We start from the raw sequence: 20221 nt of genomic DNA on the forward strand, positions 1-20221 counted from the left end.
GAGGCAGAGGTTGCAGATTGCAGTGAGCTGAGATTGTGCCACTGCACTCCAGCCTGGGCGACAGAGTGAAACTCTGTCTCAAAAAAAAAAAAAAAAAAAGAAAAAAGAAAAGCAATAACGACACAGTCACCACTATCCAGGATAGAATCCAAAATTATTCAGCATAACAACCAATCACAAAAAATAAAAATAAAAAATAAAAAAATTGTGACCAATTCTCCAGGGAAAAAGACAATTAACAGATGCCAATCCTGAAATAACCCAGGTGCTGGAAATATCAAAGACATTTACGTAGTTATGACATTTAAGCTCTATGAGGTAATGGCAAACACCTGAAATGAATGGATAAACAGACGTTCTCAACAGAGAAACAGAAACTGTAAAAATAAAAAAATTGTAAAAATGATTGGAAAAAAAAACAGGGCCTCTAGGGACCTGCAGGGCAATACCAAAAGGTCCAATGTACATGTCATTAGAGTCCTCAAAGAAGGAGAAAAAGAAACTAGTGTAGAAAAAAAGATTGCAAAAAATAATAACCAAAAACTTCCCATATTTGGAAAAAGACATATATTTACAGACTCAAGAAGCACAGTACACCAGAATCAATATAAACTCAAAAGAAACACCAGAAACATTATAATCAAAAGCCTGGAAAGCCAACTTAAAACATTTCTAATACAGCCAGAGGAAAAAAAGGTACACTGTCTATGAGGAAACAATGATTCAAAGGACTGCAAAATTCTCATCAGAAACAGTGGAGGTCAGAAAACAATGGAACATCTTAAAAATACTAAAGGAAAAAAAATGTCAATCCATAATTCTACATCCGGCAAAAACACCCTTCAAGAATGAAGACAAGTGCTCAATGTCTAAAATTGGAACATATACTAAAATTGGAACAATACAGAGAAGATTAGCATGGCTCCTGTGTAAGGATGACATGCAAATTCATGAAGGGTTTCATATTTTTTTATAACACAAAGGATAAATGCTTGAGGGGATGGATACCCCATTCACTCTATGATTATTACACATCATATGCCTGTATCAAAATATCTGATGTACCCCATAAACATATATACCTACTGTTTACCCATAAAAATAAAAATTAAAAAAAAGATGAAATTTTAAAATTATCAGGTGAAGGAAAATTAAGAGATTTTTGTCAGCAGCAGACTTCTAAGAGAAATGCTGTAGGTTCTTCTTCAGGTGAAGGGAGATGATATCAGAGGGAAACATGGAACTTTAGGTATAAATGAGGAGCAACAGAAATGGCAAAATATCTGGGTAAATGTAATGGATAATTTTTCTCCTTTTGAATTCTTTAAGATATATATGATAGTTGAAAGCAAAAAAATATAACACTGTCTAGGGGATTTAAAATGTTATGTAGATGTAATATGTTCAAAAACTGTAACATAAAAGAAAGAAATTAAAGACATCTATACTGTTGTAAAGCTTCTACATATTACTTGAACTATTAAACTATAAGTAGAATGTGAAAGGTTCTATGTGACTATCTTAGTGTCTACAGCAGCCATTGATTTTTAAAAATAACAACCAGGCATGACATCACACACCTGTAGTCCAAGCTACTTGGGAGAGTGAGGCAAGAGGATTGCTTGTGCCCAGGAGCTCAAGACCAGCATGGGCAACATAGTGAGAACCCTATCTTAAAAAATTAAATAAATAGGGCCAGACACGGTGGTTCACGCCTGTAATCCCAGCACTTTGGCAGGCCAAGGCAGGTGGATCACCTGAGGTCAGGAGTTCAAGATCAGCCTGACCAATATGGTGAAACCTCGTCTATACTAAAAATACAAAACTTAGCTGGGCGTAGTGCTGTGCACCTGTAGTCCCAGCTACTCAGGAGGCTGAGACAGGAGAAACGCTTGAACCCAGGAGGCAGAGGTTGCAGTGAGCCGAGATCGCACCATTGCACTTCAGCCTGGGCAACAGAGCAGGACACCATCTCAAATAAATACATAGATAGATTAGATAGATAGATAGATAGACAGACAGACAGACAGACCGACAGATAGGCCAGGTGTGGTGGCTCACGCATGGAATCCCAGCACCTTGGGAGGCTGAGGTGGGCAGATCACTTGAGGTCAGGAGTTCAAGACCAGCCTGGCTAACATGGTGAAACCCCATCTCGACTAAAAATACAAAAATTAGTTGGGTATGGCAGTGTGCACCTGTAGTCCCAGCTACTCAGGAGGCTGGTGCAGGAGAATTGCTTGAACCAGGATGGTGGAGCTTGCAGTGAGCCAAGATCGCGCCACTGCACTCCAGCTTGGGTGACAGAGCGACTCATTCTCAAAAGAAAAACAATAAATAAATAAATAAAAATTTAATTAAAAAACAAGACAGTGACAAAAAGTAAAGAGGAACATTTAAAATATAATATTTATATTATAATTGCACTTCTGGAAATTCATCCCAGAAAAATAAAAACTTATTATAAAAACCTACACAGAAATGTTCGTAGCAAATTTATTTGTAATAGCCCAACACTGGATACAACCTAGATGTCCTTCAACAGGGGAATGGTTAAACAAACATGCATACCATGGAATGCTACTTAGCAATAAAAAGAATCAAGCTTGATACACACAACAACCTGAATGAATCTCTGGAGTATTATGCTGAGTGAGAAAGAACTAATCCCTTACAGTTAGATACAGTATGATTCCATTATATAGCATTTTTCAAATGACAAAATCATAGAAACAGATAACAGATTATTAGTTACCAGGCTATAAGACGAGATGGACTGGGAGAAAATTGGTATGACTATAAAAGAGTGACGGCCAGGCGTGGTGTCTCACGCCTGTAATCCCAGCACTTTGGGAGGCCAAGGCGGGCAGATCACTTGAGATGTGGAGTTCGAGACCAGCCTGGCCAACATGGTGAAATCCCGTCCTCTACTAAAACACAAAAATTAGCCAGGCATGGTGGCAGGTGCCTGTAATCCCAGCTACTCGGGAGGCTGAGACAGGAGAATCGCTTGAACCCAGGAGGCAAAGGTTGCAGTGAGACCAGATCACGCCATTGCACTCCAGCCTGGGCCACAGAGTGAGACTCCATCTCAAAAATAAATAAATAAATAAATAAATAAATAAATAAATAAATAAATAATAAAAAGAGTGACATGAGGGATCCTTGCAGTGATAGAAATGCTCCATATTTGATCTGTATAGATGTCAATATCCTGGTTGGGATACTGTACTACAGTTTTGCAAGATGTTACCTACCAATGGGGGGAACTGGATAAAGGGTACATTACAATCTCTTGGTATTATTTCTTACAAGTGCATGAGAATGTATAATAATCTCAAAACAAAAAGTTTAAGAAAGTATTTGGGGGGAGGGGGAGGGATAGCATTAGGAGATATACCTAATGTAAATGACGAGTTAACGGGTGCAGCACACCAATATGGCATATATAACAAACCTGCACATTGTGCACATGTACCCTAGAACTTAAAGTATAATAAAAAAAAGTAAAAAAAAAAAAAAGAAAATATTCAAATGTTCCAAAGAAGAGAGGAATGAGAGAGTAGAATAACAACAATCAGAAAAAGGGGGACAAAGAAGAAAGAAATAATAAAATGGTAGACCTACATCCAACAATGTCAATAATTACAAAAACACGCCAATTTAAAAGGCAAATTGTCAGTTGAGATTAAAAACACAAGATTCAACTATATCATGTCTACAAGAAACCCAATTTAAATATAAAGAATCTCTGTTCAACAAGAGGCACAAGAAAGACAGTGAAAAGACAATCGAGACTGGGCACAGTGGCTCATGACTCTAATCCCAGCACTTTGGGAGGCCGAGGTGAGCGGATTGCCTGAGCTCAGGAGTTCGAGACCAGCCTGGGCAACATGGTGAAATCCCATCTCTACTAAAATACAAAAAATTAGCTGGGCATGGTGGTGCACGCCTGTAATCCCAGCTATTTGGGAGGTTGAGGTGGAAGAATTGCTTGAGCCCGGTAGGTGGAGGTTGCCCGGGAGGTGGAGGTTGCAGTGAGCCAAGATCGCACCACTGCACTCCAGCCTGGGTGACAAAGCGAGACTCTGTCTCAAAAAAAAAAAAAAAAAAAAAAAAAAAAAAAAAAAAGACAATCTAAACAAAGGGACAGTATACTTGCAATAAAGCATTAATATGTACTCTACTGAAAATAGTGCCACCAGGCATGGTGGCTCATGCCTGTAATCCTAACACTTTGGGAGACTGAGGCAGGTGGATCACTTGAGCCCAGGAGTTTGAGACCAATCTGGGCAACATGGCTAAACCCCATCTCTACAAAAAAATACAAATATTAGCTGGGTGTGGTGGTGCATGCCTGTAGTACCAGCTACTCAGGATGCTGAGGAAGTAGGATCACTTGAGCCCAAGGAGGTTGAGGCTGCAGTGAGTCATGATTTCCTGGGCAACAAACTGAAACACTGTCAAAAAAAAAAAAAAAAAAAAAAAAAAAAAGAAAAGAAAAGAAGAGAAAAGAAAAGAAAGAAAGAAGTACTATGGGCCAGGCGCAGTGGTTCACGCCTGTCATCCCAGTACTTTGGGAGGCCAAGAGGGGGGTGGATCACCTGAGGTCAGGAGTTCAAGACCAGCCTGGCTGACATGGCAAAATCCCATCTCTACTAAAAATACAAAAATTAGCCAGGTGTGGTGGCACATACCTGCAATCCCAGCTACTCGGGAGGCTGAGGCAGGAGAACGGCTTCAACCCAGGAGGCAGAGGTTGCAGTGAGCTGAGATCTCCCCACTGCACTCTACCCTGGGTGACAGAGCAAGACTCTGTCTCAAAAAAAAATAAAAAAATAAAATAAAATAAAGAAAATAGTGCTATGAATAAGTAGGAGGAAGACACATACCATAAGAAAAAAAAGAGTTGAAGACTTACGCAGGCGCTGTGTAAGATTTACACAAGTCACTCAAGTTCTCTATAAAATATGAAATGAGGATCAATTACATTACTAATCAAGGAAACAAAAGTTTCAATCACAATAAGATACTAATACACACCTACCAGAATGGGAACAAATAATAGTCTGACAAGCAGAAGTGGCACAGAGGGAGCATCTACAAATGCTTTACAAACCAACAACATCACAAACAACATTTGGCCTTATCTATAAATTATTCACACCTCCAGAACCCAGACACTACAACCTAGGTATATACATTAGTAAAGCTCTCACAGCAAATGTTCCTAGCAGACATGTAAAATAATGGCAGTATTATCATTAGCTATACTAGCCTTAAAACGGAAACAACCCAAACTCTATCAAGAGAGTAAATACTGGCTGAGTGCAGTGGCTGATACCTGTAATCCCGCACTTTATGAGGCCAAGACAGGAGGATTTCTTGAGGCCAAGAGTTCAAAACCAGCCTGGGTGATATAATGAGACTCCATCTCTACATGAAAAATAAGAATAGCTGAGTACAGTGGCACATGCCTATAGTACTGTCTACTCAGGAGGCTGAGGCAGCAGGCTTGCTTAAGCCCAGGAGTTCAAGCCTGCAATGAGCTATGATCACACCACTGCACTCCAGCCTAGGTAGCAGAGTGAGACCCTATTTCTAAAAAATAAATAATTTAAAAGACAGAAGAGTAGGTACTTTTAATTGTGTGATACCCAAACTAGAACACTATCCTGCAATGAAAATAAACATCATGGCTGAATCTCACAACTATAATAGTGAATAAAAGAAACAAGTCACAAAACAATTCATACAGATGATTCTGTTTTCATAAAGCTCAAAGAAGAAAAAGTTCAAACTAAACAATATATTGCCTGTGGATATAAATATAGACAGCAGAAGCTCTAACAAAAATCTTAAAATAATTATCCCCAAATTTGGGATACAGGTTACATCCAGGAGAGAGGTAGGAGGATACAATCTGGAAGGGGTAGAGTCGTAGTTCTCAACCTAAATGGTGATTATCCAGGTGTTAGCTATGTATTTCTTTTGAAAAGTATGCATGTGTTCTAAATGCTCTTCTGTATGCAAGATATAGTAATCAATAAGGATTTCTATCTCAAAGAAATAGAAAATGAAAAACACAAAAATAAACACAATCAAAAGTTGGTTCTGTGAAAAGATTAATACAATGGATAAATCTTAAGTCAGACTGATCAAGAAAAAACATACATTATCAATATCAGGAGAACAACATTACAGATCCTACAAATATTAAAAAATAATAAGGAAATCTTATGAAAAAAACTTTATTTTATTTAATTTATTTATTTATTTAGAGACGAAGTCTCACTCTGTTGCCCAAGCTAGAGTGCAGTGGCACGATCTTGGCTCACTGCGACCTCCGCCTCCTGGTTTCAGGCGATTCTCCTGCCTCAGCCTCCCGAGTAGCCAGGACTACAGGCACATGCCACCATGCCCGGCTAATTTTTGTATTTTTAGTAGAGATAGGGTTTCACTATGTTGGCCAGGCTGGTCTTGAACTCCTGACCTCGAGATCCGCCCGCCTCAGCCTCCCAAAGTGCTGGGATTACAGGCGTGAGCCACCCCGCCTGGCCAAAAAAAACTTTATATCAAAAACTTGATAGTTTCGATGAGACAAATTCCTTCAAGGCCACAAACCACCAAAGCTTGCTCAAGAAGAAAACAGTTATCTGAATATACCTATAATTATAAAAAAAAAAAAAACGAATTTGTAGCCGGGCGTGGTAGCTCATGCCTCTAATCCCAGCACTTTGAGAGGCTGAGGCTGGTAGATCACCTGACGTCAGGAGTCTGAGACCACCCTGGCCAACATGGTGAAACCCTGTCTCTACTAAAAACACAAAACTTAGCTGGGCATAGTGGTGTTTGCCTGTAATCCCACTTACTCAGGAGGTTGAAGCAGGAGAATTGCTTAAACCCAGGAGGCGGAGGTTGTGGTGAGCCAAGATTGTGCCATTGTACTCCAGCTTGGGCAACAAGAGTGAAACTCCGTCTAAAAAAAAAAAAAAAAAAAAAAATTTGTAGTTCAAAATTTCCCCTCAAAGAAAATGCTAGGCCCAGATGTCTTCACTGATGAACTCTACAAAACATTTAAGAAATAATGCTAGTCCTATATAAATTTCAGAAAACAGAAGAGGAGGAAACACTTCCCAACTCATTTTATGAGGCCAGCATAACCCTGACGTCAAAACCAGACACAAACAGTGTAAGTGAAGAAAACTACAAACAATTATGACACATAAACATAGATGCAAAATAATAAAGTATGAGCAAAAATAAATAGAAGCATATCAAATGAATGATCATTTGATCATTATCACTTGATCATTATCAAGTGATATGATCATTATCAAGTGGGGTTTACACAGGTAATGGAAAGGCTGGTTCAATATCTGCAAATTGGCTAGGCATGGTGGCTCACACCTGTAATCCCAGCACTTTGTGAGACAGAGGCAGGTGGATCACCTGAGGTCAGGGGAGTTTGAGACCAGCCTGACCAACATGGAGAAACCCCGTCTCTACTAAAAAAAAATGCGCGCGCACACACACACACACACACACACACACACACACACACACACAAATTAGCCGTGCATGGTGGCAGGTGCCTATAATCCCAGCTACTCGGGATGTTGAGGTGGGAGAAACACTTGAACTTGGGAGGCGGAGCTTGCAGTGAGCTGAGATCGTGCCACTGCACTCCAGCCTGGGCAACAGAGCGAGATTCCGTCTCAAAAAAAAAAAAAAAGAAAAGAAAAAGAAAAATCTGCAAATTAACTAGGCATGGTAGCTCACACCTGTAATCCCAGAACTTTGGGAGGCTGAGACGGAGGATCACTTGAGGCCAGAAGTTCAAGACCAGCCTGGGCAATACAACAAGACCTCATCTTTACAAAAAATTTTAAAAATAGCTGGGCATGGTGGTACATGCCTGTAGTCCCAGCTACCCTGGAGGCTAAGGCAGGAGGATCACTTGAGCACAGGAGTTTGAGGCCACAATGAACTATGACCACACCACTGCACTCCAGCCTGGGGAACAGAATGAGACTCCATCTCTAAATATAATAATAATTATTTAATTAATTTAAAAATAAAGGAGAAGAAGCATGATTATATTGATTGATGCAGAAAAAGCATTCACGACATTCAGCATCAATTCATGATAAAAATTCAAAAAACTAAGATTAAAAGGAATAATCCTCAACCATTGTCAGGCCACCAATGGAAAACTCTACAAATAAAAAATTATACTTAATAATGAGAAAGTGAGTACTTTTGCCCTAAAATCAGGAATAAAGCAAAGAAGTCATTCTCACTATGCCTATTCAACACAATACTCAAGATCCTAGCCAGTAAAAAATGGCAAAAAGAGGCCGGGCACGGTGGCTCATGCCTATAATCCCAGCACTTTGGGAGACCGAGGCAGGTGGATCACCTGAGGTCGGGAGTTCGAGACCAGCCTGATGAACATGGAGAAATCCTGTCTCTACTAAAAATACACACACAAAAAAAAAATTAGCTGGGCATCATGGTGCATACCTGTAATCCCAGCTACTTGGGAGGCTGAGGCAGAAGAATCACTTGACCTCAGGAGATGGAGGTTGCGGTGAGCCAAAGTCATGCCATTGCACTCCAGCCTGGGCAACATGAGTGAAACTCCTCAAAAAAAAAAAAAAAAAAAAAAAAAAAAGGCAAAAAGAGAAGTAAAAGACATCCAGATTGGAAAGGAAGAAACAAAACTGTCTTTTTTACAACTACATGATTGTTTACATAGGAAATGCCAAGCTATCTACAAAAAAGTTACAAGTATTAATATGTACACTTAGAAAGGTCCCAGGATACAAGATCAATATACAAAAATCAATGGCATTTCTATAAGATAGTACTGGCCAATGGGAAATTGAAATTAAACAAAACACCATTTATAGTATCTTATAAGAACATAAAATGCAGATATGAATTAAAATGTGAAAGACTTATGCATTCAAAACTACAAAACATTGAGATAAAATTTAAGAAGATCTAAATAGAGATACATGCTATTCATTAATTGGAAGACTCAATATTGTCAGTATATCAATGATCCACAGATTCAGTGTAATCCCATACAAAAATCCCTGCGGGCTTTTGTGTACAAATTCACAAGCTGATTCTAAGATTTATATAAAAATACCAAGGACCTAGAATGGGCAAAACATTAGGAAAGGAAGAGCAAAGTTGGAAAATTCATACTTCCTGATTTGAACACTTAACATTAGGCTACAGTAATTAAACAGTGTATTACTGACGTATAGACAGACGCATCTGTGTTCAACTGTTTGGTTTTTTTTGAGACAGGGTCTTGCTGTACCCCAGGCTGGAGTGGCAGTGGCGTGATCACGGCTCACTGCAGCCTCGTCCTCTCGTGCTCAAGCAATCCTCCCACCTCAACCTCCCAAGTAGTGGGGACTACAAGTGCATACCATCATGCTTGGCAAATTTTAAAAATATTTTGTAGAGACGGGGGCTCACTATGTTGCCTAGGCTAGTCTCAAGCTCCCAGGCTCAATTGATCCTCCCACCTCAGCCTCCCAAAGTGCTCGGATTACAAATGTGAGTCGTTGTGCCTGGCCATTCAAAGGTTATCAGCAACGATGGCAAAGTAAGTCAACAACAACAACAACAACAAAACAGTGTTTTCAAAAATGCTGCTGGAAAAATTGGATATACATATGCAAAAAAAACCCCTGACCCTCACCTCATGTCAGATTTACAAACTTAACTCATTCTTTGTCATAGGTCTAAATTTAAGAGCTAAAATTATAAATCTTCTGAAAGAAGACATAGGAGAAAATCTCCACTGCTCTGAGTCAGAGATTTGTTAGATAGGATACAAAAAGCATGAACCATAAAAGAACTTGATAAACTGGGCCTTATCAAAATTAAAAACGTCTACTCTACACAGCACAGTTGAGAAAAAAAGAAGCCATAACCTGGGAGTACATAGTTAAAGGACTTGCATCAAGAATATACAAAGAACCAGCCAGACGCAGTGGCTCACGCCTGTAATCCCAGTACTCCGGGAGGCTGAGGAGGGTGGATCACCTGAGGTCAGGAGTTTGAGACCAGCCTGGCCAACATGGTGAAACCTCGTCTCTACTAAAAATACAAAAATTAGCTGGGCATGGTGGCGTGTGCCTGTAACCCCAGCTACTCAGGAGGCTGAGGCAGGAGACTTGCTTGGAACCCAGGAGGCGAGGTTGCAGTGAGCCAAGATTGCACCACTGTACTCCAGTCTGGGAAACAGAGCGAGACTCCATCTCAAAAAAATATATAAAGAACCTTACAATTTAATAGCAAAGAAAAATGGCAAAAGATTACAACAAATACTTCCATAAAGAAGATATAAAGAAGATATAAAGATGGCAAATAAGGGCTCAACAATATTCATCATTAGAGAAATGCAAAATTAAATCACAATGAGATCCTCCTACATACCTACTAGAAAAAAAGGACTAACACTAACAACACCAAGTGCTTGCAAGGATGAGAAACACATGGAGCTCGCGTACATTGCTAGTGGAAAAAAAAAGTGCTATAGCCACATTGGAAAACAGTTTAGCAGTGTTTGATGAAGTATTCCGCCCTGGGAATAATGTTCTCTCAAGTTTATTTTTGAATAAATAAAGAGATAATATAAAAAACAAGAGTTGAGTGGGAGGAAGGTACTGAAAAGAGGAGGACTCTGAAAATAGGTGGTATCAAGTCAGATTTGTAAGAGTCTGAGAAGGAATACGAAGAGAAAATAGAAAACAGTGTGAGGTTTAAAGTGTTTACCACAAAATAAGAGCAGGCAAGAAGATGGTGGGTACCAGGCTGGGTAGAGTAAAGGTCACTAGCAAAGCTTTGTTGCCTATACCAACTCCAAAAAATAATGTATGATAATTTCCTTGAGTCTAAAAAATAAAAGACTCCAACTTTCAGCCTGAAAGGGCCCACAGTATGCCCAGTAAAGAGGAAATGCTGACATTTGCATCTACTCTGGTAAAAATATATAAGCACAAGAAGGGAGAATAAGTCTTAAAAGCTTCCAGAAAGGTGGTGGGAGAGGAATGAGAAGAGGCTTGGCACTTCTCACTAACAAGCCAGGAGGGTGGAAGGTAGAAATGGGATCTCAGAACAAGAGTGGCCACAATCTATGGGAACGCCAAGCAAAGAACGCAGAGACTGTAACCAGTGGCCAGGCAGAGGCCTCATTTGGACATGACAACAGTTCCGCTCATCAGAGCCTAGGCATGTCCACAAGTCCGGGGCTCTCAGAAGAGCTCCTGAGCTCATCCCAGAGGCCAAGCTGTCACCAACCAACCTGGTCCCTTTCCCCGGCCTGACTCACCTGGCCTGTCCTCACCTACACAGGTCCGTACCGGGGTCCCTCCATCTGCCATCCAGGACTCTTCTCCTGGTCCCAACCTGAAGATCACATCCGGCTTCGCAACTAGATACCCTGTTCAGGGGACATGACACAGGACTTCGTTATTAACGCTGAGGAATTCCAGAACCTAGGCCCACCCCTGCAGGCTGAAGGTGGCACGGCCTCGGGGATGGCCCCAAGCACACAGCCATCTGCCCCTCAGTACAGAACATTCACATAGCAAGCAAGGGCACCAACATGCTCTCCAGAGTCCAATGGGGACTACAAATACTGCACAGTGGGCTGTAACCCACACTGAGGGTGGTAACCCACACTCGTTGTTCCCAGGCCCCGGAGCTTGGAGCAGCTGAGAAAGAAACACAGTACTGGGGGCATTCTGCATCACCCCGTGGCGCGGTCCCTCACCCACGGACACCAGGTGGCTGTAGTTCTCAAGCATGACATCCCTGTAGAGGTTCTTCTGGGCAGAGTCCAGTTGCTGCCACTCCTCCAGGGTGAAGTCCACAAACACGTCCTTGAAGGTCAATGATTCCTGTAATGGCACATTCCTCTTTAGCATGCCAGGACCAGCCTGGGGCACCGGGACATGGCACCTCACGCACATGGAGGGCTTACTCTGTGCCCTCTAGGAGAAACTTGACAGATGAAGAGTGTGAGGCGCACAGAGCCTAAGTAACTAGCCCAGGTCACACAGCCAGGAATGAGGGAGTCGAATCCATGCGGTCTGGCTCCCGCATCCACACCGCCTTCTTTTTTTTTTTTTTTTTTTTGAGACTGAGTCTTGCTCTGTCACCCAGGCTGGAGTGCAGTGGCGTAATCTCGGCTCACTGCAACCTCTGCCTCCCGGGTTCAAGCAATTCTCCTGCCTCAGCCTCCAGAGTTGCTGGGACTACAGGAGCCCACCACCATGCCCGCCTAATTTTTGTATTTTTAGTACAGACGGGGTTTCACCATGTTGGCCAGGCTGGTCTCGAACCCCTGACCTCGTGATCTGCCCACCTTGGCCTCCCAAAGTGCTGGGATTACAGGCGTGAGCCATCGTGCCCGGCCTGGCCTTTCTTATATAATTGTTCTTATGCCAGTCACTAGTCAGTTTGGCATAGTATATTACATAGAGTATCTATATGACTAAAATCATTTTGAACTTTATAGGAGAAACAGATAGGCTATGAGAAATATCTCACCCTGGAAATTCATTCATTCAACACATGTTTACTGAATAGAGGCCAGACTGGTAAGTCCTGTGAAGTAAAGACTGATACAAAACCACACCTCTTGAACTCAAGGAGCTTCAGTTTAGTGGAGGGAGAAAAGCGACACTTAGACACTCATATAGATGAAACCGAGGCAGCGAGGAAGCCTGCCTCACAGGGACAGTGACAGATATAGGACAGGGTCCGGGTGGTCCACAAAGGAGGAAGTCAGTCCTGCCTGGGGCTGACAGAGCAGGCTTTGCAGGGGACACAGAGCTACAACGAACAGTTCTAAACATAGCTAATCAACCATGACAAACCGTTCTAACCTTCGCTCATCAATCATGAAACAAAGAACAGGAAGCCAGAGGTCTGTGGCCCGAGCAGCTGACTGAGGCAAAAGGGGAAAGGTCTGTGCTTGGCCTTGTCACCACCAAACAAGAACTCACTTCTACAAGGGCCCCAATTCCTCACAAAGACTAATAACCCACCTGTTTCTGCTCCAGATCCCATCCTGTCACACCCACACTTGCTGGCCTTCAATTCAAGCCACTCGTTGCACCCGTAAGGCCCAAATCAGCCACAGTGGCACTAGTTTACCCAGCTGTGCAGGAGAGGGGACAGGAAAGCCAGCCTGCCAGAGGGCGGTGACAGGCAGGTTTCTCCAGCAGGAGGGCTTCTCAGAGCAATCCAGGAGCTGGTAGCCCAAACTGCCCCTCCCTCGTGAGAGCTCCGCTGCCAGGGAACAAAACCACACTGCTGAGTGCTAGGATGAAACAAATGTTGCTTGGAAGCTCTAACCTGTTCCATAGACCAATATCTCTTGTAATGGTCCCAGTGGCATGGCTTCCAGGGTCCCAGCAAAAGATGTGCCCAGTTACATATCACTGAGTGACAATGTGCTCAGAAAACCCCAATCCATGGCTTCCTACCAGCCAGTCATAGTTTACTCAGTCCTCCAGTCCAGATGCAGTTTGTTTACCAATCCAGAGTCATTTTTATCTGGAGTAATGTCACCTGGTTTGATATTGTGAAATATATATTTGGTTTTTGTCCTGTCTCCTGGCAAAAGCTCCTGCAACCCATGGAATAGACTCTGAAGTGATCAAAGTGTCTTTTATATGCTAATGAGATGACTGGTGGCTGGCTGCCCCTAGGTAGCTTCCGGATGGGAGCTGGTCACCAGAAAACCAGACAGGATTAGAGGGTTGGGAATTTCATCTCCATCCTCAAAACTCCTGGGAGGGGAGAGAAGATGAAGGCTGAGTTGACTACCAAGGGCCAGTGATGATCATGCCTCTGTGATGAAGCCTCCATAAAAACCCCACTGTGGCTGGGTGTGGTGGCTGGCTCCTGTGATCCCAGCACTATGGGTGGCTGAGGGAGGATCACTTGAGGCCAGGAGGTTGGGCCTGCAGTGAGCCAAGATTGCACCACTGTTCTCCAGCCTGGTGGACAGAGCAAGACCTTGTTTGTCAATTAAACTCTTTATTGCAAGTCCGTGGTCTCAGCGAATTGGTTTTGACTGTGCAGTGGGTGGGAATAACCCATTGGCTGGTTACAGTAAAAATATCTTAAATCAGCCAGGCACAGTGGCTCACACATGTAATCCCAGCACTTTGGGAGTCTGAGGCGGGCGTATCGCTTGAGGTCAGGAGTTCGAGACCAGCCTGGTCAACATGGTGAAACCCTGTCTCTTACTAAAAATACAAAAATTAGCCAGGTGTGGTGGTACACGCCTGTAATCCCAGCTACTCGGGAGGCTGAGGCAGGAGAATCACCTATAATCCCAGCTACTCAGGAGGCTGAGGCAAGAGAATCACTTGTACCCGGGAGGCAGAGGTTGCAGTAAGCTGAGATCACGCCACTGTACTCCAGCCCTCCAGTCTGGGTGATAGAGCTAGACTCTGTCTCAAAAAATATATATATATATGTATATATAAAAATATATGTGTGTGTGTGTGTATATATATATGTATCTATAATCTATGCAGAAAAGATGACATTAGGAAAATCTGGTGTATTAGTCCATTCTCATGCTGCTAATAAAGACATACCTGAGACTGGCTAATTTATAAAGGAAAGTGGTTTAACTGACTCAGTTCAGCATGGCTGAGGAAGCCTCAGAAAATTTACAATCATGGCGGAAGGCGAAGGGGAAGCAAGACACCTTCTTTACAAGGCGGCAGGAAGGAGATGTGCAAGCAGGGGAAATGCCAGAAGCTTATAAAACCATCAGATCTCATGAGACTCACTTATTATCACGAGAACAGCATGGGGGGAACTGCCCCCATGACTCATTACCTTCATCTGGTCCCGCCCTTGACACGTGGGGATTACAATTCAAGATGAGATTTTGGGTGGCGACATAGCCAAACCATATCTTCTGGCTAGGTATTTATGGAGGAAAAAATCTCAATAAAACTGAATTACCCATCTCACTCTGAACCCACAAATAAATTACACAGGGATGAGAGATTTAAAAAAAAAAAAAAAAACTAGGACTCCCTCTGTCATCCGGGCCGGAGTGCAGTGGCACGATTATGGCTCACTGCAGCCTCAAGCTCCCGGGCTCAAGCAATCCTCCTGGACTCAAGTGATCCTCCTTCCTCAGCCCTGCAAAGTATTTGGGACTCCAGGTACAGGCCACCTCACCCAGCTAATTTTTGTATTTTCTGTAGAAACGAGGTTTCATCGTGTTGCCAGGCTGGTCTCGAACTTCTGAGCTCAAATGATCCACCCGTGTCAGCCTCCCAAAGTGCTGGAATTACTAGTGTAAGCCACCGCACCCAGCCTTAGAGATTTAAATGTGTACAAGATAACCGTAAAATAGATCAAAGTTTTTATAATTTTGTAGTGGCTAAAAGCCTTTAAAAAAAAAAAAAAGTCTCACTCTGTTGCCCAGGCTGGAGTGCAGTGGTGTGATCTCAGCTCACTGCAACCTTTGCCTCCCAGGTTCGAGTGATTCTCCCCCTCAGCCTCCCAAGTAGCTAGGACTACAGGTACCCACCACCACACCCAACTAATTTTTGTATTTTTAGTAGAGATGGGGTTTCACCATGTTGGCCAGGCTGGTCTCAAACTCCTGACCTCAAGTGATCCACCCGCCTCGGCATCCCAAAGTGCTAGGATTATAGGCATGAGCCACTGCTCCCAGCTGGCTAACAGCCTTTCTGAGCAATCCCCAAATTCAGAAGACATACAATCACAGACTGATCAACATGACTGCCTAGACATTAGAAATTTCTAAATAGCAGAATGAATTTTTTGTTTGTTTGTTTTTGGAAACAAGGTCTCACTCTTGTTGCCCAGGCTGGAATGCAGTTCACAGATCACTGCAGCCTCAACCTCCTGGGCTCAAGCAATCCTCCCACCTCAGCTTCCCTAGTAGCTGGAACTATAGGCATGCACCACCACACCCAGCTAATTTTTGTATTTTTTTGTAGAGACAAGGTTTTGCCATGTATCCCAGGCTGGTCTCAAACTCCCAAGCTTAAGCAATCCTCCTGCCTCAGCCTTCCAAGTGGTGGGATTACAGGCATGAGCCACAGCACTTGGCCAAAAATTATAATATTATGAAACATCAATATCAAAGTGAGAAAAGTATTTGAAATATACAAAACAATGGGCTAATCTCCTTTATACACTAAAATTCTAACAAATCATTATGAAAAAGACCACAACCTAACATACAACTGAACAAATATAAAATAAATATACAACTTATCATGTATTCCTTTCATATTCTTAAATGCTGAAAAGGTTGATAATACTTAGTACAGTCAAGTATGTGGAAAAAACACCAAAGAAGTTATAAACTATTTACAGCATTTTGGGGAGGAACAATTGGTTAATATATATCAAATTTTACATTGCAAATACCGTTTAACAAAGCAATGACCTTTCTAGGATTTTACCCTACACCTTTAACACATCAATAAGACAGCCCAACAGTATGAATAAAATACTCATAGCAACAGAAATGTTAGAGGCCTAGAAACACAAAAAGATTATAAACCTCACTAAAATTCACATATATGCTCATTAAACAATAAGATACTGTCTTTTATCCATAAGAGTCACTGCTGATGAAGAATATTAGAAATTAAATACTCTCATATAAAGGATGATTGATACATAATTTGACTGTACCTATTACAGGTATTTGTTTCTTACTTTAACCAGCAGTTGCATTTACAGGACCCTATCCTAGTGAAATATTTATGTGTACTTAAGGATGTCCAAGGCAGTCCTATTCATATTAGCAAAAAGTAGAAGAAAGCCCTAAAAGGCCTGGCACACTGGCTCACGCCTGTAATCTCAGCACTTCGGGAGACCAAGGCAGATGGATCACTTGAGCTCAGGAGTTTGAGACCAGCCTGGGCAACATGGAGAAACCCCATCTCTATAAAAATAAAAAAGGGCTGGGCGCAGTGGCTCATGCCTATAATCCTAGCACTTTGGTAGGCTGAGGCAGGCGGATCACGAGGTCAAGAGATCGAGACCATCCTGGCCAACATGGGAAACCCTGTCTCTACTAAGAATACAAAAGTTAGCTGGGCGTGGTGGCGCACACCTGTAGTCCCAGCTACTCGGGAGGCTAAGGCAGAAGAATCACTTGAACCTACGAGGTGGAGGTTGCAGTGAGCCAAGATCGTGCCACTGCACTCCAGCCTGGCAACAGCGAGACTCTGTCTCAAAAAAAAAAAAAGTTAGCCGGGCATGGTGGTTTGTGCCTGTAGTCCCAGCTACTCAGGAGGCTGAAGTGGAAGAACTCCATGAGCCATGAGCCCAGGAGGCTGAGGTTGCAGTGAACCGAGATCGTGCCACTGCACTTCAGCCTGGGCAAGAGAGTGAGACCCTGTCTCAAAAAAAAAAAAAAAAAGAAAAAGAAAAAGAAAAATAAAGAAAGCTCTAAATGTACTGTGTTCCTGGGAACCCCCAAATGGTAGAACAACAGCTGTATTACCAGGTGACATTGCTTATGAGAAAAATAACCCCTGATTGGCAAATAATCTGCATATGGACTAGGACGAGCCAGTAGTTAAATAAATTGTTCCATCTATACTCTGGAACTGTCATGATAAAAATTGACTCACACAGGATGGGTGCGGTGGCTCACGCCTATAATCCTAGCACTTTGGGAGGCTGAGGCAGAGATCAGGAGTTTGAGACCAGCCTGGCCAACATGGCAAAACCCCATCTCTACTAAAAATACAAAAATTAGCTGGGTGTGGTGGCGCAAGCCTATAATCCCAGCTACTCGGGAGACTGAGAAAGGAGAATCTCTTGAACCCGGGAGGTGGAGGTTGCAGTGAGCCGAGATCGCACCACTGTACTCCAGCCTGCAGAGCAAGACTTCATCTCAAAAAAAAAAAAAAAAAAAAAATTGACTCACACTCACACATAAGGATGCCTGGGATACTTTTGTCTAAATGAAAAAACAAATAAACAAACAAACAAAAACAGCAAATTTCAGAAAAGCATAGTAGGAGCATATTTTCATTAAAAACAACCCATGCAAAATTTTGTGGTTTTGTATCTATATAAAACAAAAAATATCTGAAAGGCAAACAGTTAGTAGAAGAGGACTGAGACTGGGTTCATTCGTTGGAATACAACAAAAAGGGAGGAATAAAAATCAGCCCTGTTTTCCTGGCTTGAAAACTGGAAAAAATAAATATCCACTCAAATAGCATCACATTTTTTCTTCTAAATTGCCTGCCTTATCTTTTTGACTCCTTTCTACCACATTTTTTTTTTCGTTTTTTAAATCATTGTTCATATTACATACATAAATCCTCTGTGTATTATATGCATAGAAGGTATTTTCTCTCAGCTTCAAATATGTCTTCTGACTCTACAGGTTTTTAACATTTACAGTCTAACCTGACAATATTTCCCTTTATGATTTCTGGGTTTTCCATCTTCATTAAAAATGTTTCTTGCAGGGCCAGGCACGGCGGTTTACGCCTGTAATCCCAGCACTTTGGGAGATTGAGGCGGGCAGTTCAGCTGAGGTCAGGAATTCAAGATCAGCCTGGCCAACAGGGTGAAACTCCGTCTCTACTAAAAATACGAAAATTAGCCAGGCATGGTGGCGCATACCTGTAGTCTGAGCTACTTGGGAGGCTGAGGTGGGAGAATTGCTTGAACCCGGGAAGTGGAGGTTGCAGTGAGCCAAGATCGTGCCACTGCACTCCAGCCTGGGCCACAGAGGGAGACTGCATCTCAAAAAACAAAAACAAACAAAAAAAAACGTTTCTTGCACTGCACAAAGTTATCCATATATCCTCCTAAATTTTTACCCAATTTTTCAACTATATATTTAGGTCTTCAACCAATCTAGAATTCACTTTTATATGATATAGAAGAGTCTTTGTTTCCATACAGACACTCAGCTGTGTCACCACCATTCAGTAACCACTTTTTCCACATAACGGAAATCACATTTTTATAATCTTGACTCACAGAATCCTATATAAGCAATAAAAGAAAATCTAGAAGTCACAAAAGATTGTGAAATTAGACCACATTAACAAAATGTAAGTGTCCACTCCCCAAACTTAATAAGACAAGTCAAAACAAATGAAGTATGAAAAAATATTTGCAACATATATGATAGAGATCTTATTTACTTGAGTTAACATAAAGAGCTAGCATCCAGCAATCAAATTAATTCCACACCCAAGAGAAAAGGAGGCAAATTACTAGAACAAATAATTGAAATAAAGAAGTACAAATGGTGGTTAAAAAAATGAAAAGAAGACTGGGCACAGTGGCTCACACCTGTAATCTCACCATACTGGAAGGCCAGGGTGGTAGAATTGCTTGAATTCAGGCACTGGAGAACAGCCTGGCCAACACAGTAAGACTCCAACTCTACAAAAAATTGAAAAATTAGCCAGGTGTGGTGGCATGTACCTGTATTCCCGGCTACTTGGGAGGCTGAGGTGGGAGGATTGCTTGAGCCTGGGAGGTTGAGGCTGCAGTGAGCCATGACCACACCACTGCACTCCAGCCTGGGCAACACAACAAGACTCTGTCTCAAAAAACAAATAGCCCAGTGCAATGGTCCCACCTGTAATCCCAGCACTTTGGGAGGCCAAGGCAGGTAGATCGCTTGAGCTCAGGAGTTAGAGACCAGCCTGGGCAACATGGCAAAATCCTGTCTCTACAAAAAATACAAAAATTAGCCAGGTGTGGTGGTGCACGCCTGTGGTCCCAGCTATTCAGGAGGCTGAGGCAGGAGGATCACCTGAGCCTAGGAGGTCGAAGCTACAGTGAGCTGTGATCATGCCACCATACTGTAGCCTGGGTGACAGACTGAGACCCTGTCTCCAAAAAACAAAGAAAAAATATGAAAAGACACTAATTTCAGGAAATGTGAATTAAAATGCACCACTCTTTTATCCTGCATCATGGCAAAAATCAAAGCATTGGATAATGCACTGTGATTGCCCACTTATGGGAAAAGGCATATACTGCTGCTAGGAGTACACATCAGTATATTCTATTTGGAGGGCAATTTGACAGTTCTGAATCAAAATTCATGATGCACATGAATCTGACCTAGAAATCTCACATCTGACATACTCACATGCAGGCAACGGAATGTACTGTACATTGC

The 20221-nt window shown here is 42.2% G+C and overlaps 1 protein-coding gene and 1 non-coding gene across 16 annotated transcripts in view; one reads left to right on the plus strand and one right to left on the minus strand.

Annotated features, from left to right (window-relative positions):
- Positions 1–20221, minus strand: part of ZNF674 (zinc finger protein 674) — a 41489-nt gene that overhangs the window by 15457 nt on the left and 5811 nt on the right. For 7 of the 15 annotated variants that reach the window (XM_074029937.1, XM_065538150.2, XM_074029938.1 and 4 more), the window contains 2 exons: positions 11804–11930; positions 11360–11470 (listed from right to left, as the gene is read on the minus strand). In XM_074029937.1, the coding sequence (XP_073886038.1) occupies positions 11360–11470; positions 11804–11930 (238 nt within the window). Of the gene's footprint in view, positions 1–8526; positions 8694–11359; positions 11471–11803; positions 12136–20221 lie in introns of those variants that run through there. The other 8 variants (XM_074029941.1, XM_074029939.1, XM_074029942.1 and 5 more) reach the window with 4 other exon arrangements.
- On the plus strand, positions 868–970 carry LOC123571418 (U6 spliceosomal RNA). Its single transcript, XR_006695583.1, has one exon. It is a non-coding gene; the product is annotated as a U6 spliceosomal RNA (small nuclear RNA).

Source organism: Macaca fascicularis, chromosome X, assembly GCF_037993035.2.
Source record: "Macaca fascicularis isolate 582-1 chromosome X, T2T-MFA8v1.1".
Classification (NCBI taxonomy): Eukaryota; Metazoa; Chordata; class Mammalia; order Primates; family Cercopithecidae; genus Macaca; species Macaca fascicularis.